The sequence below is a fragment of the Hibiscus syriacus genome, unplaced genomic scaffold, assembly GCF_006381635.1.
Source record: "Hibiscus syriacus cultivar Baekdansim isolate YM2019G1 unplaced genomic scaffold, ASM638163v2 tig00110258_pilon, whole genome shotgun sequence".
NCBI lineage: Eukaryota > Viridiplantae > Streptophyta > Magnoliopsida > Malvales > Malvaceae > Hibiscus > Hibiscus syriacus.
The window spans coordinates 486,464-511,510 of NW_024062649.1; the positions used below are offsets into that span (position 1 = coordinate 486,464).

Consider the following 25,047-nt stretch of genomic DNA (forward strand, 5'->3'; position numbering starts at 1 on the left):
GGAACGTTCAAGAGTTTGGGGATTAATTTAGAATGATAGTCATAGTTTGAGGATAAAATTAGAATCTTTAAAAGTTTAGGGATTAATTTAAAATTAGGTTTGAGGATGTGTAGGTTGTATGTTTCACCCTCTATCTAATTTAATAATCTAATTTAACATAAAAAAAAATCATTCTTTGTTTTTTTTCAACGTTGCATCCTCCATATCACAACTCATATATGGGTTGACCTTGTCTGCCGTGGGGTGCAAGGCCTCAACAAGTTTAAAGCATTTCTTATTTGATTATACGTTTGTATGTGTGTGTATGTGTGTGTGTATATATATATATCCAAATTCATCATTTTCAACTTGGGTTTCACTGATTTCGGTTCAATATCATGGCTGCAGCACCAGACGAAGGATTGAACAGACCAGGCCATCGTTCAAAACCTAAAAACACAGAGCTTCAAGCTGTTAAGAGTAAAGCTAAGAGCAACCGAGTTCACGATTCAATTTATGTGATGCTTCAGCAAAACCCTGATCCAGAATCTGGGATTCAACAGGCTGTGACACTGCTTACAAAATCGAATGAAGATTTATTCCGAATCACGAAGAAGATAGACGAGAAACAGGTACGCTAGCTTTTAACGTTATTCAAAACACCGATCACTAGGTTTCCGGTTGTAAACGTTGCCAACACGACCACGATCAGTGAATATCGACGACATAAATCGTAAGACACTTTGATTTATGTTGAACAGAATGAAGAACGCGTGGCTTATAACAAGTTGTACAGCTTAGAATATGAAGAGAGAGGATTTAGAAGTAAGTCGAGCATTGTAGGGAAGAGAATGGCTGCTCTAAAACGAGAACTCGACAAGCTCACTTTTGCTAATAATGCTTACAAGGACAGATCTATCAGCACACAAGACAAGTTGAATCTCCATGTAAGAACACGAAATCATTGTTTTTCGATGTTTGTTTCATAGAAAAATAACTTGGTTAATCGAAAATTTCGATCCAGAACTTGCATTTCCATATGCATCATGGAACTTATAACATGGCCAAGGAAAAGAAGCTCTTGGAAGAGGTGAATGCCTGCAAAAAGAAATCAAATGACGACTTCGGTTGTTGAAGAGATTAACTATCAAGTAATTATGTTTGAACATCGATTCAATGATTTTTTCATGTTGCTTTTCTTTCTATTTACAGAAAATATTCTGTTTTTGTTAGAACAGATACGGAGATTGAAGATGGACATTGGTAGGAACTATTTCATCCCAAGACCAGCAATAATGGTTGATGAAAAGCAAGTTCTTCAAGAGATTAATGAGCTTAAATGGAAGAGAGATAAAGCCTTTGCCGATGCTCCTGTAAAGGGAAAGATTTGGAACTCTTTGCCTCCCAAAAATGTCATCAAAAAACAAATTAAGGTAACAACTTTCAATTTCATAGGTCAAGTTGAATCGAGTTATGATCTAACACAAACTTGATTCATGTCGGATCAAGTGTATCGTATGTTTAGTTATTGGACGGTTCGGATATGCATCGGTTTGATTATTTTTATGTTAAATACAGGAAATGGAATTGGTTTTGGATGATGAATACAGGAAGAAACATATGGAGCTGAAAGGTGAAATACAAGCGGTGAATAGACAAATCAATGGTGTGAAGAGACAAATCAATGGTGTGAATAAGAACATAGCTTCTTTGAACAGGCAATTGTTAGAAGTTCGTAGGAAGAAAGGGACAGCTTACAAAGAAGTTTTAAGGTTAATCAAGATTCAAAATCAACATGAACCAATCGAGCTCGGTGGTTAATGAATTTTTTGTTATTGCTTGAGATCCTGAGTTCAAAAATCACTTACACCAAGATATGAACCTTCATTATCGAAAGATCATTTGTATGATCTTACCCTTATTTTTTATGTTTTGTATATCTTACCCTTAATTTAAAGGAATTGTCACGTTTTTATTTACATTATTCACAAGTATATGAGATTGCTATAAATTAATAAAATTACAATAAAATGATTTTATTATAAATAGAAGTATTCTAATGATTGAATACTAGAAAAATATGTAAGAAACACTAATCAGAAATAGCTAATAAACTACCTAAATGTATTAACTAATCACTATATTAATCTAATTACTAACTAAACCAAGTAATTAATTCGATTAATGGATATTAATAATATATATTCAGGCCAATAATATATTTGTAATTTATAACCAAAATGGTTATTAGAGTGCATGTATCTTGAGCTAATCATCTCTCATACTCATGCTATTGAAAAAAAATAGCATATATCTGGCAAGATAGCCCTTGTAGTTTGCTGTATATCTTAATAAATTAACATATATTAATCGATGTATAATCTGTTCAAAATCTTTCTTATTTTTAAGTTAAATGGATTCTAACTCAAATTAATCTTTTGAACTTCTGAACATTCTAAATTGGTCCTTAAATTTTTGAACATTTTATTTTCATCCCTAAACTATGACTCTCATTTTAAATTGATCACCAAACTATGACCCTCCTATACTGGTCCCCAAACTTTTGAATTTTCCAATTTCCTCCCTAAACTTTTGAATGATTTTGGGGGATGTTATTGGTACGTTCAAAAGTTTGGGGACCAATTTAGAATGGGGTAAATTTGGAACGTTCAAGAGTTTGGGGATTAATTTAGAATGGGGTGAATTTGGAATGTTCAACAGTTTGGGGATTAATTTAAAATGATAGCCATAATTTGAGGATAAAATTAGAATGTTTAAAAGTTTAGGGATTAATTTAAAATGAGGTTTGAGGATGTGTAGGTTGTATGTTTCACCCTCCATCTAATTTAACATAAAAAACCATTCTTTCTTTTTTCCACGTTGCATCCTCCATATCACAACTCATATATGGGTTGACCTTGCTTGCCGTGGGGTGCAAGGCCTCAACAAGTTCGAAGCATTTCTTATTTGATTATACGTGTGTATGTGTGTTTGTATATATATATCCAAATTCATCATTTTCAACATGGGTTTCACTGATTTCGGTTCAATATCATGGCTGCAGCACCAGACGAAGGATTGAACAGACCAGGCCATCGTTCAAAACCTAAAAGCAAAGAGCTTCAAGCTGTTAAGAGTAAAGCTAAGAGCAACCGAGTTCACGATTCAATTTATGTGATGCTTCAGCAAAACCCTGATCCAGAATCTGGGATTCAACAGGCTGTGACGCTGCTTGCAAAATCGAATGAAGATTTATTCCGAATCACGAAGACGATAGACGAGAAACAGGTACGCTAGCTTTTAACGTTATTCAAAACACCGATCACTAGGTTTCCGGTTGTAAACGTTGCCAACACGACCACGATCAGTGAATATCGAAGACATAAATCGTAAGACACTTTGATTTATGTTGAACAGAACGAAGAGCGCGTGGCTTATAACAAGTTATACAGCTTAGAATATGAAGAGAGAGGATTTAGAAGTAAGTCGAGCATTGTAGGGAAGAGAATGGCTGCTCTAAAACGAGAACTCGACAAGCTCACAAACCCTAATAATGCTTACAAGGACAGATCTATCAGCACACAAGACAAGTTGAATCTCCATGTAAGAACACGAAATCATTGTTTTTCGATGTTTGTTTCATAGAAAAATAAATTGGTTAATCGAAAATTTCGATCCAGAACTTGCATTTCCATATGCATCATGGAACTTATAACATGGCCAAGGAAAAGAAGCTCTTGGAAGAGGTGAATGCCTGCAAAAAGAAATCAAACAACGACGTCGATTCGGGTCCTTCGGTTGTCGAAGAGATTAACTATCGAGTAATTATGTTTGAACATCGATTCAATGATTTTTTGATGTTGCTTTTTCTTTCTATTTACAGAAAATATTCAGTTTTTGTTAGAACAGATACGGAGATTGAAGATGGACATTGGTAGGAACTATTTCATCCCAAGACCGGCAATAATGGTTGATGAAAAGCAAGTTCTTCAAGAGATTAATGAGCTTAAATGGGAGAGACATAAAGCCTTTGCTAATGCTCCTGTAAAGGTAAAGATTTGGAAGTCTTTGCCTCCCAAAAATGTCATCAAACAACAAATTAAGGTAACAACTTTCAATTTCATAGGTCAAGTTGAATCGAGTTATGATCTAACACAAACTTGATTCATGTCGGATCAAATGTATCGTATGTTTAGTTATTGGACGGTTCGGATATGCATCGGTTTGATTATTTTTATGTTAAATACAGGAAATGGAATTGGTTTTGGATGATGAATACAGGAAGGAACATGTGGAGCTGAAAGGTGAAATACAAGCGGTGAAGAGACAAATCAATGATCTGAAGAAGAACATAGCTTCTTTGAACAGGCAATTGTTAGATGTTCGTAGGAAGAAAGGGACCTCGGTGGTCAATGAATTTTTTGTTATCGCTTGAGATCCTGAGTTCAAACATCACGTACACCAAGGATATGAACCTTCATTATCGAAAGATCATTTGTAATATCTTACCCTTATTTTTTATGTTTTGTATATCTTACCCTTAATTTAAAGGAATTGTCACGTTTTTCTTTACATTATTCACAAGTATATGAGATTGCTATCAATTAATAAAATTACAATAAAATGATTTTATTGTAAATAGAAGTATTCCGATGATTGAATCCTAGGAAAATATGTAAGAAACACTAATCAGAAATAGCTAATAAACTACCAACTGTATTAACTAATCACTATCTTAATCTAATTACTAACTAAACCAAGTAATTAATTCGATTAACGGATATTAATAATATATATTCAGGCCAATAATATATTTGTAATTTATAACCAAAATGGTTATTAGAGTGCATGTATCTTGAGCTAATCATCTCTCAGACTCATGCTATTGAAAAAAATTAGCATATATCTAGCAAGATAGTCCTTGTAGTTTGCTATATATCTTAGTAAATTAACATATATTACTCGAGGTATAATCTGTTCAAAATCTTTCTTATTTTTAAGTTAAATGGATTCTAACTCAAATTAATCTTTTGAACTTTTGAACATTCTAAATTGGTTCTTAAATTTTTGAACATTTTATTTTCATCTCTAAACTATGACTCTCATTTTAAATTGATCACCAAACTATGACCCTCCTATATTGGTCCCCAAACTTTTGAGTTTTCCAATTTCATCCCTAAACTTTTGAATGATTTTGGGGGATGTTATTGGTGCGTTCAAAAGTTTGGGGACCAATTTAGAATGGGGTGAATTTGGAACGTTCAAGAGTTTGGGGATTAATTTAGAATGATAGCCATAGTTTGAGGATAAAATTAGAATGTTTAAATGTTTAGGGATTAATTTAAAATGAGGTTTGAGGATGTGTAGGTTGTATATTTCACCCTCCATCTAATTTAATAATCTAATTTAACCTAAAAAAATCATTCTTTGTTTTTTCCACGTTGCATCCTCCATATCACAACTCATATATGGGTTGACCTTGTCTGCCGTGGGGTGCAAGGCCTCAACAAGTTCGAAGCATTTCTTATTTGATTATACCTGTATACGTGTATATATATATATATCCAAATTCATCATTTTCAACATGGGTTTCACTGATTTCGGTTCAATATCATGGCTGCAGCACCAGACGAAGGATTGAACAGACCAGGCCATCGTTCAAAACCTAAAAACAATGAGCTTCAAGCTGTTAAGAGTAAAGCTAAGAGCAATCGAGTTCACGATTCAATTTGTGATGCTTCAGCAAAACCCTGATCCAGAATCTGGGATTCAACAGGCTATGACGCTGCTTGCAAATTCGAATGAAGATTTATTCCGAATCACGAAGACGATAGACGAGAAACAGGTACGCTAGCTTTTAACGTTATTCAAAACACCGATCACTAGGTTTCCGGTTGTAAACGTTGCCAACACGACCACGATCAGTGAATATCGACGACATAAATCGTAAGACACTGTGATTTATGTTGAACAGTATGAAGAACGCGTGGCTTATAACAAGTTATACAGCTTAGAATATGAAGAGAGGACTTAGAAGTAAGTCGAGCATTGTAGGGAAGAGAATGGCTGCTCTGAAACGAGAACTCGACAAGCTCAGTTTTGCTAATAATGCTTACAAGGACAGATCTATCAGCACACAAGACAAGTTGAATCTCCATGTAAGAACACGAAATCATTGTTTTTCGATGTTTGTTTCATAGAAAAATAACTTGGTTAATCGAAAATTTCGATCCAGAACTTGCATTTCCATATGCATCATGGAACTTATAACATGGCCAAGGAAAAGAAGCTCTTGGAAGAGGTGAATGCCTGCAAAAAGAAATCAAACGACGACGTCGATTCGGGTCCTTCGGTTGTCGAATAGATTAACTATCGAGTAATCATGTTTGAACAGCGATTCAATGATTTTTTGATGTTGGTTTTTCTTTCTATTTACAGAATATTTTCTATTTTTGTTAGAACAGATATGGAGATTGAAGATGGACAATGGTAGGAACTATATCATCCCAAGACCAGCAATAATGGTTGATGAAAAGTAAGTTCTTCAAGAGATTAATGAGCTTAAATGGGAGAGAGATAAAGCCTTTGCCGATGCTCCTGTAAAGGGAAAGATTTGGAACTTTTTGCCTCCCAAAAATGTCATCAAACAACAAATCAAGGTAACAGAGTTAGTCGAGTCAGAGTAACGTCGGATACAAATTCGTTTGATTTTCGTTAAATGCAGGAAACGGAGGAGACTTTGGATGATGAATACAGGAAGAAACATATGCAGGTGAGAGGTGAAATAGAAGTGTTGAGGAGACGAATCAATGGTATAAAGAACATAGCTTCTCTGAAGAAACAATTGTTAGATGTTGGTATGAGAGAGGGGGCAGCTAACAAATTTATCTTAGAAGTCGGAAAAATAAGACGTGCGCAAGAGACGTGATTTATATGACAATGAAGTTCATCTTATAATGATAGATATCTCGTCTTCGTTCATTGCTACTGGGATCGCTTTGATCGGAAAATGATTCGTTCCAAGCAACAACCTTTCATGGTTGGTGATTGCACTGAACTAATTTCAGCACTTTATAATTTCACATTGGCATGATGATATTACATTATCTCATCAAATATAGTATGTTGTTGTCGTTATTATTGTTCTACAATTTTTAAGGACAATTTGTTCATGTGTGAACTGGTTTTGTGATGCTTAAATCCAAATATCCGAAGTGCAGTCACCACCTGGATATCTTATCTCATGAGCCAGGCAAGGTCCATCAGGTTCGGCTCCGAAACCAACAAAAAAATCGGGGTTTATTTTAAGACCGCCTTTCTCTGTGTCGACATCGATCAGCAGCATGTGGGAACCTTTCTCCACGAGCTCTGGATAGAATTGTCGATCCCATGTGCTGAATAGCGAGTTTGTCACGTATAGTCGTTTACCATCTAAGCTTAACTGGATCATCTGCGGTCCTCCTCTCAGACGATGTCCCTGGAAAAAGTCGTAACCATTGTTCATCGATCACCATTAATACAAATTAATCTGACAGATTGATATGAATGTTAGAACAGACCTGGATCTGTGGAACATCGGCTTGCCATGTTTTGCCATCTTCAGTCACGGCAAAGACAGGGCTTCCCTTCTGAATCACTCCACCAACCCATACTTGGCCAGACAAGACTGGAATTTTGGGGTCTTCGATGTTATATTGTCGGATATCTCCTTGCATCCAGTTGATTAAATACAGATAACGATCGTCAAGAGAGATTAAGAAGTCAGTTATAAATCCAGGCAATTCAGGAAGAATCCAGTTTTGCACCTTCATTGGTTTCACTGAGATTGCCACCTGCAGAAGTTAATAAGTACGTTATAAGGCTTATCGAAATTGAAGATCATATACAGAAAAAGTAGAGTTATGTTATGTGCCAACCTCGTGGCTCCATGATCCATCTTCGGTTTTGAAAAACCGAACCATGTTACTTGTATACGCACACCCAACATACCCGGCATCTTTAGAGGGATCATGCAGGAATCTTAACTGCAAATGACAAGATTATATCCATTCAATCTGAGGTTTCACCATATAATTCTAACAATTAAAACGAAACAGAACTACATATCGCCTTCGAGCAAAACTGAGTCCTAAAAACAATGTTGTAACCTCTAAGGGTGTGAGACCGGTGTCACCGAGATCCAGTATTTGTTTCAGCTCTCCATCAGGCCAGCTATACACATGCAGATGCCTCGCATACAAACCATCTTCAATATGCTGAGGATTGAAACCTTGCCCAATGACGAGCTGATCATCGTATTATGTCGAGGTTGGTACCAAAAGTCGTAGCTGAACAGAGGACTATGCCCCGGCTTCTCCCACCTAAGGAATTACAAATGACAGTTATTCGAAACTATGTATCGTCTTAATTGTTCTTTACGTTTATCAGTTTACCTCCCTTTGATGTTGAATTCAGAATTGAGGAGAAGAAATCCGTTTCCTTTGGCATTACCATGTTTGTCTCCGAGACACGAAATCATTATATCCCCAGAGGCAAGGCAGTGAGACGTGTGCGGATACGCTAGGCCAGTCTTCTCGACGATATCCTCAGGCTCCACAACTTTGTGCAACGAGGGTGCCTTGGGATTCTTCGATGTGTCAACCACATAGATACGACCAGACCTAGAACAAGCGACACATATTTAGATACAAGTTCGAATGTATGATCATCTGGATATAAAGTCACTTACGCCACCGAAGGCAGGATCAGGAAATGTCTATCGACCGACGGATCTCTGTGACAAGAGCTGCAAGCATTCCACCCCGAGTGATGTAGTTCATCACCTATATACGTCATAAACAGCCTGTGGATAACTTTAGAATAAGTGGGAGAGTTCGGATCCACATCAACAGTTGCCAGGAAATCAGGCTTCTTTCTACCCGTTCCTGCATACATACAAATCCATCGAAACTCGAGACATGAAACTCAGCTCGAACTCGATAAAAATCTTAAATTACGATGTGTAAACACATACAAGAAAAGGGAAAGTACCATTATAAATACAATTAACATAAAGAATAGCTTCTCTAGGACCAGACATGGCTTCCAATGGAGTTGCATATCCTGGTCCTGCTCTCTTGCAACACCCTGTTTCTTCGCCCAATTTCTCTTACAAAAAAGCTTTCTAATAACTGCAATTTCAACTGAAAAACATTGGAAAAACCACTTTGCAATTTATAGGCAGCGAAAATTCTTTTTTTTTAATGTTTTTTTTAATCTGAAAATGGCCTATTGGAATTATCAACAAAATGGGTCCTATGGGAATTATCAAACTCAAGACAACATCTGTGTTTGTCACATAGTAGAAGCCAGACCCTGACGGAACACGTGGCAACGGTTGACAAGCCGGCTGTCGGATTTGTTAAAACAGGTTTCGACGTGTTGATTTCATGGTCATGTCCGGATTCGTGACTCGAAGTAAGGCAAATTGGAGTCTTTATTGATCATTTTCAGAATTGCACATTGATATGATAATAGAACGTTAATTTTGTCCTACAACTTCAAAGGATGGTTCTTCAGAGCTAATTTGCTGCTGAGATGATTAGATCCAGATGTCCGAAGTGCAGTCCCCGCCGGGGTATCTCATCTCGTGAGCCAGTGAAGGGCCATCAGGTTCGGCTCCGAAATCAACGAAGAAGTTCGGATTTATTTTAAGACCGCCTTTCTCCGTGTCGACATCCATCTGCAGCATGTGGGAACCCTTTGTTAAAAGTTTCAAAGTTTGGCAACCAACTTTGGAAAATATTTTTTCAAAGTTTGGTAAATGTTTCTTTGAAAAATGTTTTTTCAAAGTTTGGTAAAATATTGGTAGATGTTTGTTGGAAATAGGAATGGGTAAATTCACTTTAGTCATTGCACTTTAGGGTATTTTCAAAGATTAGTCCCTAAGTTTCTACTATAAATACCCTTACCCATTTAGCTTCAATATCATCCCAAAATCATTTCTTCCTTCTAATACTATAGAGCTTTCTTGTGAGTAGTGAGTGTTTGCAAACACCTGTAAATTTCATCTCTTAGTAAAAGATCTACAGCATCCCGGAGACGTAAGCACAATTGGCTTAACTCCGTTATCAATTTTCGAGTATTATTTTTCCGTTTTTATTTCGTATTCTCACTAATCTGGCTATAGGGAAATTACTTGTTCTCGTTATATTTCCTAACAACTGGTATCATGAGCTTTTGGTTGTGAATTTTACCAATTTTTCTGCGAGGTTACTATTCACGTGAATAGTGAATTTCGTGAATAGTGAAATTTTGTCGGCGATACGAATTTGTCGACGAAGGTGTTCAAATACACGACGGTTCGCAGAAATTGTCAAAAACGATTCAAAGAAGCCAGATTCGAGTGGGAGCGATGGCTGCAGACGAAGAGAAGGTGAAAATTGAAAAGTTCGATGGTGCGGACTTTGGCTTTTGGAAGATGCAGATCGAAGATTTTCTGTACCAGAAAAATCTATATCAACCCCTCTCAGGAAAGCAACCAGAGGGCATGAAGGATGAAGATTGGGCTCTTCTCGACAGACAAGCCCTCGGAGTTATCCAACTGACGTTATCCCGCAATGTTGCTTTCAACATAGCAAAGGAAAAGACCACGGCGGGTCTTATGGCGGCTCTCTCCAGTATGTATGAGAAGCCATCGGCCTCAAACAAAGTTCATTTGATGAGGCAATTATTCAATTTGCGGATGACGGAAGGGGCATCGGTGGCATAACACCTAAATGAACTCAACACAATCACAACCCAGTTGAGTTCAGTGGAAATTGAGTTCGATGATGAAGTTCGAGCTTTAATTCTCTTATCATCTCTACCAGACAGTTGGAATGCTACTGTTACAGCAGTCAGCAGCTCGTCGGAAAACAACAAATTGAAATTCGACGATGTTCGGGATCTGGTATTGAGTGAAGAAATTCGACGGAGAGAATCGGGTGAAGCATCAACCTCCTCAGCCTTGCACACAGAGTCTAGAGGAAGAACTTCAGAAAGATATTCAAATCGTGGCAGATCAAAATCTAGACGGGAAAAATCTAGAACGGGAAAGAAAGATTCTACCTGTTATAATTGTGGCAAGAAAGGTCACTTTAAAAGAGATTGCCGAGCACTGAAGAAAGATACCGGTGCACAGGAATCTGCCAACGTGACAGAGGAGACAGGTGATGCCATGATTCTAAGCGTCAACAGTCCGATTGAATCATGGATCTTGGATTCAGGGGCATCTTTCCACTCCACCCCATGCCAAGAAATCATGGAGAACTATGTCAGTGGTGATTTTGGGAAGGTTCATCTTGCTGATGATGAAACCTTGAAGATCGTCGGAAAAAGAGATATCCGACTAAAGCTGCCAAACCAGACCACCTGGAAGCTAACAGGAGTGAGACATATTCCTGGCCTCAAAAGAAATCTGATTTCTGTTGGACAGCTTGATGGAGAAGGATATAGTACAACCTTTTCAGGCTGTGAATGGAAGATTACCAAATGAGCACTCGTCATTGCTCGTGGTAAGAAGACTGGTACTCTCTATGTAACCTCAAATTTAGAGAATATCATTGCAGTAGCAGATGCTGATGGAAAATCAAACCTATGGCACTAAAGGCTTGGCCATATGAGCGAGAAAGGGATGAAGATACTTTTGTCAAAAGGGAAGCTGCCGGATCTAAAGAATGTAGATGTCAGACTATGCGAGGATTGCATCTTTGGCAAACAAAAGAAAGTCAGTTTTGCAAAGATTGGCAAGGCACCCAAGGCAGAAATGTTAGAATTGGTTCATACTGATGTATGGGGACCATCCCCAGTTCCATCTCTTGCAGGCTCACTATATTATGTCACCTTCATCGATGATTCAACAAGGAAGGTGTGGGTTTATTTTCTGAAGAAGAAATCAGAAGTCTTTGATACCTTCAGAAAATGGAAGGCCATGGTGGAAAATGAGACTGGTTTGAAAGTCAAGCGGTTGAGGTCTGACAATGGAGGAGAGTACAGAGACAGTAGATTCAGAGATTTCTGCGCAAACAATGGGATCAAGATGGAGACAACAGTTCCCATAACACCGCAGCAGAATGGCGTAGCAGAGCGCATGAACAAAACTCTGAATGAACGTGCTAGAAGCATGAGGATACATGCCGGATTGCCCAAATTTCTATGGGCTGAAGCTATCAACGCTGCAGCTTACCTGATCAACCGTGTGCCCTCAGTTCCTTTGGATGGCGGAATACCAGAAGAAGCTTGGAGCAAGAAAGAAATAAACCTTTCACACTTAAGAGTGTTTGGTTGTATTTCTTATGTACACATAGACTCTGCTGAAAGAAGTAAACTTGATGCTAAGTCCAACAAATGTGCCTTTGTTGGTTATGGCGGTGATGAGTTCAGTTATCGGTTTTGGGACTACGAAAATCGAAAGATCATCAGAAGCAGAGATGTCATTTTCAATGAAAATGTGATGTACAAAGACAGGTCAACCGCAGAATCAAGTAATACCGAAGCTGAAACAAAGGAATTTGCTGAGTTCGAGGAGATTTCTGGAAATGATGTTCAGATCAGTCCTGAAGCAGTTCAAGAGGAAGAACCAGGCACACCAGAACTGAGACGCTCCTCCAGAATTCCTAAACCAACCCAACGGTATTCGCCTTCTTTGCACTACTTGTTGCTGACTGACAATGGTGAACCAGAGTGCTATGATGAAGCAATGCAGGTGGAGGATTCAGTCAAGTGGGAGTCTTCCATGAAAGATGAGATGGACTCGCTTATGTCAAATCAGACGTGGGAATTAGCTGAATTACCACCAGGCAAGAAAGCGCTTCATAACAAGTGGATTTACAGGATCAAAGAAGAGCACGATGGGAGAAAACGCTACAAAGCAAGATTGGTTGTCAAAGGCTTTCAGCAAAAAGAAGGTATTAACTACAATGAAATTTTCTCTCCAGTTGTAAAACTATCTATAATCAGACTGGTGTTGAAAATTGTAGCTGTAGAGAATTTACATCTTGAGCAGTTAGATGTAAAGATAGCTTTCCTTCATGGTGATTTGGAGGAAGAAATCTATATGAGGCAGCCAGAAGGTTTCATAGAGACAAGCAAGAAAAACCTGGTATGCAGGTTGAAGAAGAGCTTGTATGGTTTAAAACAAGCTCCTAGACAGTGGTACAAGAAGTTTGATAGTTTCATGAGTATCAGTGGTTTTACAAGATGGCAAGCAGATCATTGTTGCTACATCAAGAGGTTCGACAACAGCTTCATTATTTTATTATTGTACGTTGATGACATGCTCGTTGCAGGCTCAGATATGCAAGAGATTATAAACTTGAAGCAAAAATTGTCGAAGCAGTTTGCTATGAAGGATCTCGGCGCTCAAAGCAGATTCTTGGGATGAGGATCAAAAGAGACACAAAGTCGGGGACTTTGATGTTATCACAGGCTGAGTACATCAACAAAGTACTCTCCAGGTTCAACATGCAAGATGCTAAACCAGTAAGTACACCTTTAGGTGTTCATTTTAGACTCTCCAAAGATCAGTCACCAAAGACGGAGGAAGAACGTGCACACATGGTGAAGGTGCCGTATGCCTCAGCAATTGGAAGTCTAATGTATGCCATGGTTTGTACCAGACCAGATATTGCTCAAGCAGTGGGAGTTGTTAGCAGGTACATGAATAATCTGGGCAAGGTACACTGAGAAGCAGTCAAATGGATCCTCAGATATCTGCGGGGTACCACAAACAAAGCACTTTGTTTCAAAGGTGGATATACGATATTGACAGGCTATGTAGATGCTGACTTAGCCGGAAATGTCGACATCAGAAGAAGCACTACAGGGTATGTCTATACTCTAGGAGGAACCGCAGTGAGTTGGGTTTCTCAACTACAGAAGATAGTTGCTCTCTCCACAACTGAAGCAGAATATGTCGCTGTTACGGAAGCCAGCAAAGAGATGGTTTGGCTCCAAAGTTTCTTGGAAGAGTTAGGCAAGAAACAAGAAAACAATGTCTTGTATTGCGACAGTCAAAGTGCTATCCATCTAGCAAAGAATCCGTCTTTTCATTCCAGGACGAAATCCGTCTTTTCATTCCAGGACGAAACACATACAATTGAGATATCATTTTATCCGATCTTTTCTGGAAGATGGGATTTTGAAACTTGAAAAGATTAGTGGAGCTCAAAATCCGGCAGACATGTTGACAAAGACGGTGACTACGGACAAACTGAAGTTGTGTTCAGCTTCAGTTGGCATGCTAGAATAACAAGACCAGACATGCTGCTACATTGATCAAGGTGTGAAGACATATTAAAATCAGTCTACAAGTGGGAGATTGTTAAAAGTTTCAAAGTTTGGCAACCAACTTTGGAAAATATTTTTTCAAAGTTTGGTAAATGTTTCTTTGAAAAATATTTTTTCAAAGTTTGGTAAAATATTGGTAGATGTTTGTTGAAAATAGGAATGGGTAAATTCACTTTAGTCATTGCACTTTAGGGTATTTTCAAAGATTAGTCCCTAAGTTTCTACTATAAATACCCTTACCCATTTAGCTTCAATATCATCCCAAAATCATTTCTTCCTTCTAATACTAGAGAGCTTTCTTGTGAGTAGTGAGTGTTTTTAAACACCTGTAAATTTCATCTCTTAGTAAAAGATCTGCAGCAGCCCGGAGACGTAAGCACAATTGGCTGAACTCCGTTATCAATTTTCGGGTATTATTTTTCTGTTTTTATTTCGTATTCTCACTAATCTGGCTATAGGGAAATTACTTGTTCTCGTTATATTTCCTAACACCCTTATCCATAAGTTCCAGATAGAATTGTCGATCCCATGCGCTGAATAGCGAGTTCGTCTCGTATAGCCGCTTCCCGTCTAAGCTCAGCTGGACCATCTGCGGTCCCCCTCTTAGACGATGTCCTTGTAATGAACATAACAAAGTTCATCGATTGCCGTTGATACAATTAATCCGATGGAGATGAGTTAATATGAATGTTAAAACTTAGAACAATCCTGGATTTCCGGAACATCGGATTGCCATGTTTTACCATCTTCTGTAACAACTATAGGGCTTCCCTTTTGAAGCAGTCCTCCAACCCATACTTGGGCAGCCAAAACTGGATTCTTGGGGTTCTTGGTGTTATATTGTCGGACGTCTCTGTGAAGCCAATTGACAAAGTACAGAAAACGGTCGTCGAGAGAGATCAAGAATTCGGTTATGAGTCCCGGCATTTCAGGAAGGATCCAGTTTTGCACCATCAATGGTTTCACTGAGATTGCCACCTGCAGAAGTTCAATAAATCAATTACTCTGAAAATATTATCAGCAATGGCAACACAAGATTATATGCTCCCACCTCATGGCTCCATGATCCATCTTCGGTTTTGAAAAACCGGACCATGTTACTCGTCAAGGCACACCCGACATACCCTGTATCTTCAGAGGGCTCATGAAGGAATCTTGTCTGCATAGAAACCATAAGATTATGCACAATGAATGAATCCATACAGGTACGAGACCGGAATGAAAACGGAATCACTTCTAAGGGTATGAGACCGGTGTCACCGAGATCCATCGTTTGTTTTAGTTCGCCATCAGACCAGCTAGACACATGCAGATGTCTCCCATACAGACCATCCGCAACATCCTGAAGATCAAAACCTTTGGTGAAGGCTGCAGGAGCACCCCACGAGGAGCTTATCATCGTTTTATATCAACTTGGTACCAGAAATCGTAACCGAACGGAGGACTATTTCCCGTTTCTCCCACCTGAAGAATCACAATTCACAACAGCAGCATGATTCAATCACAAGTGACAGCCAATTCACCGCCATTCATCCCTTTAATTGTTCTATCGGTACATCAAATTACCTCCCTTTGACATCGAATTTGGAATCCTGTCCCCTTTGGCATTTCCATCTTTGTCTCCGAGACACGAAATCATTATATCTCCGGAGGCAAGGCAGTGAGGCGTGTAGGGATAAGCCAGGCTGGTCTTCTTCACAATATCCTCAGGCTGCACCACTTTATGCAACGACGGAGCCTTGGGACACGTTTTCGTATCGATCACATAAATCCAGCCCGACCTGAAACAAACCGTTCAAAACATGTCTATACCACAACTACACATACATGAACATGAAAATCCGTTAAAAATTCGAATTCTCTAAGTTCGTCTCTAACATAAAGTTATGAGTCTGTCTCTACTTACAGCAATGAAGGCAGGATGAGGAAACGTCGATCGGCGGAGGGATTGCCATGGCAAGAGCTGCAAGCATTCCACCCAGAGTGATGTAGTTCATCACCTACATACGGCATAAATAGCCTGTGTATGACTTGAGTAAGCGGGTGAGTTTGGATCTACATCAAGCGTTGCCAGGAAATCAGGCTTGTCTCTTCCAGTTCCTTCATACATACATCAACCCTTTCAATTCCCAGATTTTCTTTAACATCAAACCAGGAAAAAAAACCAAAAAATTATGAAAAAAAAAAGAGAATTTTACCATTATAAACACAAGTAACATAAAGAAGAGCTTCTCTAGGACCAGACATGGCTTCCAATGGAGTTCCATAACATGGTCCTGCTGTTCTGCAACACTCACTTTCTTCACCCATTGCAGATTTCTCTCGTTTTTTTTTTCCTTACACTTTTTTTTCCATAAAATCAAGTGTCTTTAAATAGAACAGAGAAACTGTGTTAATCCAAGTACTGTGAGGTTGATAATATGTAACTGGAAGTTAGAATTACGTCAAATGTTGTTGTTTTTTCTCGCCTTTTGGTCTGAATGTGGGCCCCATATTACGTGTCATTCTAGAGATTCCCAACTCTTTATCTGATGTGGCAAGGATCATCGACGGTGTTCATATTGACACGTGTCATGTAGTTTTGATAAGATTTGCAGTTGGGTTTCTCAAGCAATCTTTGCCTAACAGATGGGACCCAATTGGTCCACGTGTCGAGTTTAGGATAAACCTCTAAGCTTGATTTTGATTAGGCTATGAGTCTATGACTCTTACTAAGTTTTTTTTTTTTTTTGATAAAATAAAATGGTCCCAGATTATAAGATACTATTTTATTGAGTCTTTTAATTAGTAAGAATTATAAATTGGTGTCTTGATTATAGGGATTTATTTTTGTTGAGTCCACCGACTATTAAAAGTTAAAATATAGTCACTCGACTATTTATTATGTTCCAAATTTTTTTCTTGTCCATTAAAAAATTAACGGTCATCTAAGTTAGATATTAACATTTTGGCTGAGATGTGATAGTCTTTTGAGATTATAAAATTACATTTTTAATCTCAGTCAGCAAGTTAACATACAACTCAGACAGTTTTAATTTGTTAACAAGAAAGGATGAGTTTGGAACATAATATATAGTTCAGGTGATCATTTTATAATTTTTAATAGTAAAGTGACTCAACAAAACAACTCCCTATAATTGGAAGACTATTTTATAGCTTTTAATAGTTAGGGAACTTAATAAAATATATCTTATAGTCATGAGATCAGAGGTGGACTCAAGACAAAAATTCAGAGGTTGCACAAAAAAACTCTTTTAATATTAATTTTTTCCTATAATAGAGAGCAACAGTTACACACAATATTAGGGGTGTCACTTGTATTAATTAAAAAAATTAAAAAAAATTAACACTAAGTAGACAATTTTGAGGATTGTCTGGGATACCCAGGGCAACTATAAGGTCCGCCCCTACATGAGACCATTTATCTACTTTACCCTTATTTTTTAAGGAATTGGGATACTATTCATCTAACTTTCAATAAATTTAGATCTATATTTGTGTTGATTTAAATATTTTATATACAAACTAAAATTTTAAATTTATTTTCTTTTTAATTTTGAATATATAATAAATATTTAATTCAAATTCGGATCAGACAATAATATTAGAATAATTTGTAAATAAAAATCATATTTAAATTTTTAATTAGATTTATGATTTTAGTATATATGTTTTGCATATGTATTATATCAAATTGTATCATTATGTCTAATATTTAATGACTAATGATCTGTTTAAAATAAATATTTTAATTAATTGATATGTCCATAACTTTATGATATAATGACGCATTTGTTATCAAACATAATAATTGCATATAGATTATAATGTAGGGTATATTCGTCAAAAGTCCCCAAATTATAGGTCAAATTTTAAATTGATTCTTAAACTTTTGTATACTTTAAATCGAATCATTTAAACTAGATAACTTGAGTACCACCCCATAATGTCTTGTATTTCATATATCATCATGCAGAAACTCTTTAATTTCACATAAATTCATTCACTTTCAAAGCATATTTAACATTTACCACAGTAAAACATACATTTATTTCTTTGATTAGATGTCATAAAACACTGTTATTCCCTTACAAATTTAACAGTTAACAATATTCTTGCATATATATATATATGTATGCATGTATGTATGTTTATGTATATATGTAATCCACTCCTCTATGTCTGAGTTCCATGATGGAAGTTAGAGCTTGAGCTTTATATCCTCATCTTCAGATAGTCACACTAGGGAAATTGCACTGTCCACGACCTGATAGAAAAGGAAACAAATTTCAGATATTTAAGATCAAATTCAAAGCTTGTAATAATCAGATAATCGAGTCAACTCACTTGGGTTACGTCTGGTCTGCCTGGCTAAGCCATTGAAGTAGCAGGTTGCACCTTGTTTTCGGAACTTGGACCAGTATGAGCTAAATGCATACCTTGCATGCCAAAACACCGATACCGGCTCGTAACACTGTTTTCCAGGGTTCAATGCGGCACAAGTCTGGTTACCTTGGCTGCAAGCATACGACAACGCCGACGACAGGTTCGCTGCATCAGCCCCAGGAGCCACCTCACACCAAAGCTTACCCCTATATGGCATGTTGGTTCTGGCTGCAGGCAGTGGTTCGTAACTGGAAAGAGGTCGCTTCCAGGAGATATCGATATCGTAAATCGGTGTTCCGTTCAAACGTAGCAAGCCCCAATGCCTTTCGGTTGTCGGACCTGGCTTTTTATTTTCGTCATATAAGGAGAAATGAATGTTGATATGACTGCACCAGGCCTAGCAGGGGTCCCTATTGGTGGCTTTGTAGCCATTTTTTGAACCAGTTTTCGGTTATAAGTGGCTGCATTGTTGATATTCGCCCCTACTTGATCCATATCCCCTGCATTAGGCCAACCTGTTTCGCCGATTGCTAGCCCGATATCGGGGTATCCGAGCTTTCTCATCGCGAAAATGACCGAGTCGAGCATTTGGTCTAACAGATTTGTGTAAACTAAGCTTGTGTTATGGTCAATTTGGTTTGCTCTCCCTCTAAAAAGGGCAAAATCTAAGCTGATGTTCCTTGAGTTAGCAGACCATGCTTCATAAGGGTAAACATCGATGAAAAAAAAAACGATTTGGTCGCATTCAAGAATCTCAGCAACGGTGTCACCACCGCATCCACAATATCGGACCGAAACTCACCGCTCGATGGAGGAAAAGTCGATTGCAAAATGTCCATCGCCAACGAAGTACTGACCTTGACATTCTTAATATCATGAGCATTCAGAGAATTCTTAATCCTACGCATTGCAGGCACAAGGCTCGGCCAAATCCTGGGGTCGTGGCTGAGGACTTTGTTGCCGACTAACACGAACCGGATCATCGTGCCGGGGTAAAAGTCTAGGACATTGCTTTGAACCCATTGCTCAGCAGCTGCTTGGCTTGAAGCAATGCGGATTATGTCATTATTCGGAACCATAGTAGATACATGGATATTAGTCCCTGACAGAAGCTTCAATATTTCATGGTCAGAATCATAGAGTTTAATACGGCCTGCATTCATCGATCTTACGGTCTCGATGGTTCGATAAGGCGACAGCAAATTGTTCCCTTTCCGACCATAGTTCAACCCGATCTTGCTCGAGATATGCCGCTGTTCAACCATGAAAAAAAAGGGTTAAATTCAATCAAATTGTTCGAAAAAAGGACAGCATTTTCGACATTGAAAGACTTACAGTAGACAACAAGAAGAGAAGACAAGAGGATTGTTGCAAGAAGAGCCGCCATTGCTGATATATTCAAGCTGGTTTTGTCTTCTGTAATGCGATGGATTTTCCCTTCAGAGAGTTCATTGGTTTATAAAGTGGGAAAATTTGGGTAAATTAAGTGAGAATTAGCTGACATTAGTTCAATGATGTTTTTTGAGTTTCTTTAATTTATTACAATCAAGAAAAAGGACATGAAACAAAGATTTTATGTAGTTGAAAATGTACATGAAAACCCTAAAGATTATGAAGTACTTATTACATACGGTGGGCCTTCTTGTCACCTTGATTATATATGTTTTCTTTATTATTTTTTAGGTATAAGTTGACCAAGAGAGTGTAATATAATTGTTCATGTATAGGATTATCTGTACTGTGATTTGATCGGTTCGATTCGGTTCAAGAACTCTTAATACGTCGAAACGAGCTTTAATATCAAATAAATATAATCCGGATAAGAAATACTTTAAAGATAGTTCAAACATAATTTAAAAAATAATAATTATAAATTTAAAGAATATGATCATAACATTACACATAAGTACATAACAAAATGCTCCAAAAACCCATTTTTTTCCTTTGTAAATGCTCCATTGAACATAACAAAAGGAAAAGCAAAGATAAACATAGTATGATCATGACATTCTTAGCTATCATCTCATATAATAGCCCATACCTCTTCAAAAACCATGACCGGTATTGTATTTCCATCACCGGCCATCGGATGAGCTAAATGTAGCCGAAAATCCCGAGGGCTTTGCGGGAATGCTTGACTGGATTTCGGAATAGGAAAAATCACCAAACATTGTTGAGGTACCTTCATCTGCTTGCCATTTCTGTAGGAACTGAGGCAGGCTCATGTTAAGATCAATCCCCGAGTTTCCGTCTTCCACTTGGGTTGTAGGTTTCCATTGCTCGACGAGTGGTCCGAGCACGTTAACGGCATGCCCCATGTCGGGTCTCTGATACGGCTCACGAGCCGTGCAGTGACCTGCCAACTCGGCTACCTTGAAGATCATCGCCATTGTCTCCTCATCATCGCAGCTGATAGTTTCATCGACCATTTTCAGAAAGTTTTCTTTGTTGATTAGAACCCTACGGAACCATGAGACCAAATGTGATTTCTCATCAGGTAAGGTTACATCTAAAGCTTGTCTGCCGGTGACTATCTCCATCAACACCACTCCAAATGCATACACATCCACCTTTGTTGTCACCCTTCCGGTCGCTATAGAGATTGAAAGAAAATGAAGTATATATTTTAAAAATTTAACATTTAACCACACAATAAAATGGAAGTATCATATTCTCGCATCCATGTAAACATCAGTTGGCTAAAAGCCCGAGGCCTAGGGAGCAAATTCAAGGATACGACAATGTTTCGAAGAGAACAGCCAGGCAAAAGACGATAAGGTGAAACACGGCATGCACAACATAAAAAACGTAACACGAATATGACATGAATACATGAATGTAAAATCTTATGTAAAACGGATTATTGACGCATCAGCATAAAGACTCAAGTTATTGGAACACACCTACAGTTGCATTGAAAAATCAAAGATACACCTAAATTACTTTGGAAGTTTTGATTTTCCTAAAGCAGTTTGTCAAAGAATATGTAGAACTAAGCAGATCATATAAAGTCGCAACAAATTTCCGGATAGGGATCAACTTACCAGCATATTCAGGAGCAAGATATCCAAATGTTCCTGCTAGTCTTGTTTCCAGAGAGTACTTTCCGTCAGGTGCATTCTTAACAAGGCCAAAATCCGCAACCTTTGCCCTCATGTCATCACCGAGTAGTATGTTGGAAGGCTTCAAATCGCGGTGAATGAAACTTTGTTGTGCCAAAGAGTGCAAATACTCGACCCCCCTTGCGACATCCAGTGCAATGGTGACCCTTTGCTTCCAGGTGAGTGGAGCGTAATCCTTTTCTCGCCATTCAAAGAGATGCTGACTAAGGGTACCTTGAGGCATATACTCATAAACCAAGAGCCTCTCGTTGCCATTAATACAGTAACCCAAAAGTGCAACCAAATGCCTGTGCCTAACCTTTGTAAGCACCGCGATTTCAGCTTGAAACTCTTTCATTCCTTTAGTACCTTTCTCTTCACACTCCATTCTCTTGACAGCTATCCGTGTGCCATCAGGCATTTCACCTTTATACACAATCCCGAAACCCCCTCGTCCTAAAACATTAGCCTCATTGAAATTATCAGTCACCTCTCTTAGCACTTGTATCGAGATCGCAACATTCCCACCCTCAAAGAAATGGCGATCGCTATAATCACTGCTACTTTGGCTTTGCATTTCACCAGGCAATCCTCCGTAGCCGTTTGTTGCTTTACCCATTACCCCATTCTTAACTGGCCCCTTCTCAGCATCACTGGCATTGCCATTCATCTGACCAAATTTCCCATATTTCTTGTTCATCACATACTTATAAGAAACAAAGCAAACAACAGCAACGAAAACCAATACACCGATCACAATACCGACAATCAAAGCTATGGAATTCTTACCATCGCCACTGTTTTTTGAGTTACCATAAGAACCCCCTCTAGATCCCCCAGAACCTGGAGGTCCTCCACCACCAGAACCGTTCGAATTTCCTAGTAAACTATTCCCTGTGTAAGAAAACTTCACGGAAGATGAAAATCCCGGCATGTCTCCGGTAAGATTATTATTAGACACATCAATAAGCTGCAAACTACTCAACTTAGTCAAACCATTAGGGATGGGACCTGTTAAGTTATTGTCATTCAGATTCAAGTTCTTCAACTTTGTAAGATTCGCAAAAGCCGGAGAAATCGTCCCCGTCAAACCTTTCTTCGCAAGATTCACAGTAATCACATTCTTTTGTGAATCACAAGTAACAAAAGAAAATTGGCAAGCATCATTTCCTGACCAATCATCTGACAGAAAAACTGGATAACCAAAACCACCAGCAATCTCAAGCAATATGGTAACTTGAGGATCACAAGGATTTCCATTAGTATTACAGAAATTATTGGTCCCGTTAACAACAATTCTCTCAACTGAGGGAGGAAACTTTGGGAAAGGACCCTGCAATTTGTTATTAGACAATGAAACATTCTTCAAACTGGGAAGATTAATTAAAGATCCCGGGACAGGCCCAGTCAACTGGTTTTCTCTAAGCTGGACATCGAAAAGCCCCACACATTTAGACAAATCTGGGATCTGACCGGTGAACATGTTTTTATGAACCCAAACCTGAGACAACTGTGGAATTCTGGATAAAACATCTAAAGTACCTGTGAACCCAACGATCTGATTGTTGATCCAGAGATTCTTAACCGTCGAACCGCCGAGAGAAGCCGGCAATGTACCGCTCAAATTGTTGTACGACAACCTTATGCTTTCTAAACTGCTCAAGGATTGGAAAACATCGGGTAAAGTACCGTATAAGCTGGTGTTGTCTAGCTGAACTTGGACGAGGCTCGTCGATTGGGACAAATCTGGGAAAGTCCATGGACTTAGCTTCGTGTTTTCACTTAAACTCAGCGTTTGGAGACTGGTTAACCCGAAGAAAGCGTCCGGGGAGACCGATGTGAACGCATTGTCGTCGAGGGAAATCGTTTGTAATTTCGTGAGATTGGCGAAAGATGGGACGGACCCAGATAAGGAATTGCGTTGTAGAGATACAGTGACGAGTTCCGACAAGGTGGCGATGTCCGGGGGTAGTGAACCAGTCAGGGATTTGGAAGCTAAGTTGATGGCTGTTACGCGGTTGGATTTGTCACAATTGATGCCTGACCAGCTGCAGTAGTTGTCTGAAGTGGTGGAAGACCACCCGGTGGGAGGTGGGCTGAAGGATGAAGCTAGTTTCAACATTGAAGCGCCGTCATCTGCGGCGGCGAGGACGGCGGAAAGGAGGAGAAAAGGGAGGAGGAAGTTGCGGCGGTTGGCGCTTTCCATTGCGGGAATGAAAAGAAACAGAATGAAGAAAGCGTTTCAAAATAAAGAGTTGCTATTTAACTGCGAGGGAAAGAGAAAATTATATGGGTAAATTACACATTGCATCCCTAAACTTTACTCTTTTATATTTTACTCACTAAACTTTAAAAAAATTCAATTTTTCACTGAACTTAATATATTTTTTGTCACTCCGCCGTTAAATAGTTAACGATGTTAACATCGATACAGTTTTAAAGAATAAAATTTTCATCAAAATGGTGTTATTTTGCATCTATACTAAAGTCCATTTATAACATTGTTAGTAAAGAAATGGTTGAGAGAAAAAAAAACTCAATGTATTAAGTTTAACAAGAAAATTGAAAAACTTTAAAGTACAACGAGTGAAATAGGAGAGAAAATAGAGTTAAATTACAAAAATTTGTAATTTACCCAAATTATATATATGCATAATTAAAGAAACACATATTATAATAAAATATTTATTCATAATTTTCTTAATATATCGATAATATGTATATATTTTATAAACATATTATAATTTTAATTTTGAAAATAAATAACTTTATAAAAACAAAATTAATTATACTATCAATTTTGATTCGATCGATTATATCTTTAGTTCAATTACATTTATAACATAAAATATAGTTTTTAAATGTTCAGCTGATTTTTAAAGCTTCTTTATTCTAACTTTTTATATTTATCGATTTATAATACCATTTTATGTCTAATATATATATTATGGACTAAATTAGTTAAATTATTAATTTCTAAATTAACTAATCGATCCAATTCTGATAATATTGAAAAAAATAATATATTTAATTTATTAATTTATTCAATTAGTATTTTTCTATTTAAAGAAAATAGCTGTATTCTTTTTATGAGACGACTTTCGTGTTTTACCGAATTTAAGACTAGGAATCTTCCATTAATTATGCCGTGATTTATTGTGTGGATATATATTTAATAATTTTAAATAAATTTTATTTTTCATTTAATATAACGGATTTTTAAAAAAAATATTATTTCGTTTTATAATTTTGTGTCCTAATAATTTTATTATTT

General features: G+C 37.8%; 4 protein-coding genes and 2 pseudogenes across 4 annotated transcripts; 2 read left to right on the forward strand and 4 right to left on the reverse strand.

Moving 5' to 3' along the window:
• Positions 1-377: 377 nt before the first annotated feature.
• Positions 378-1,800, forward strand: LOC120115173. The gene is made up of 5 exons (XM_039135943.1): positions 378-611; positions 741-926; positions 1,004-1,106; positions 1,192-1,412; positions 1,558-1,800. Exons 1-5 carry the CDS (start codon positions 378-380, stop codon positions 1,798-1,800), a joined length of 987 nt encoding a protein of 328 aa, XP_038991874.1.
• A 1,233-nt stretch (positions 1,801-3,033) lies between these two features.
• On the forward strand, positions 3,034-4,414 carry LOC120115175. Its single transcript, XM_039135945.1, has 5 exons — positions 3,034-3,267; positions 3,397-3,582; positions 3,660-3,768; positions 3,863-4,083; positions 4,229-4,414. The coding sequence occupies exons 1-5, from the start codon at positions 3,034-3,036 to the stop codon at positions 4,412-4,414; spliced, it is 936 nt and encodes a 311-aa protein (XP_038991876.1).
• Positions 4,415-7,174: 2,760 nt separating this feature from the next.
• Positions 7,175-8,472, reverse strand: LOC120115176 (selenium-binding protein 1-like). Its single transcript, XM_039135946.1, has 5 exons — positions 8,412-8,472; positions 8,127-8,248; positions 7,896-8,003; positions 7,539-7,811; positions 7,175-7,456 (listed from the first exon to the last, which is right to left on the reverse strand). Exons 1-5 carry the CDS (start codon positions 8,470-8,472, stop codon positions 7,175-7,177), a joined length of 846 nt encoding a protein of 281 aa, XP_038991877.1.
• Positions 8,473-9,513: 1,041 nt separating this feature from the next.
• Positions 9,514-16,623, reverse strand: LOC120115116 (annotated as a pseudogene).
• A 1,972-nt stretch (positions 16,624-18,595) lies between these two features.
• On the reverse strand, positions 18,596-20,365 carry LOC120115177 (annotated as a pseudogene).
• Positions 20,366-20,598: 233 nt separating this feature from the next.
• On the reverse strand, positions 20,599-24,019 carry LOC120115117 (receptor-like kinase TMK4). The gene is made up of 2 exons (XM_039135876.1): positions 21,717-24,019; positions 20,599-21,265 (listed from the first exon to the last, which is right to left on the reverse strand). Exons 1-2 carry the CDS (start codon positions 23,977-23,979, stop codon positions 20,748-20,750), a joined length of 2,781 nt encoding a protein of 926 aa, XP_038991807.1. The 5' UTR covers positions 23,980-24,019; the 3' UTR covers positions 20,599-20,747.
• Between the last annotated feature and the right edge of the window lie 1,028 nt (positions 24,020-25,047).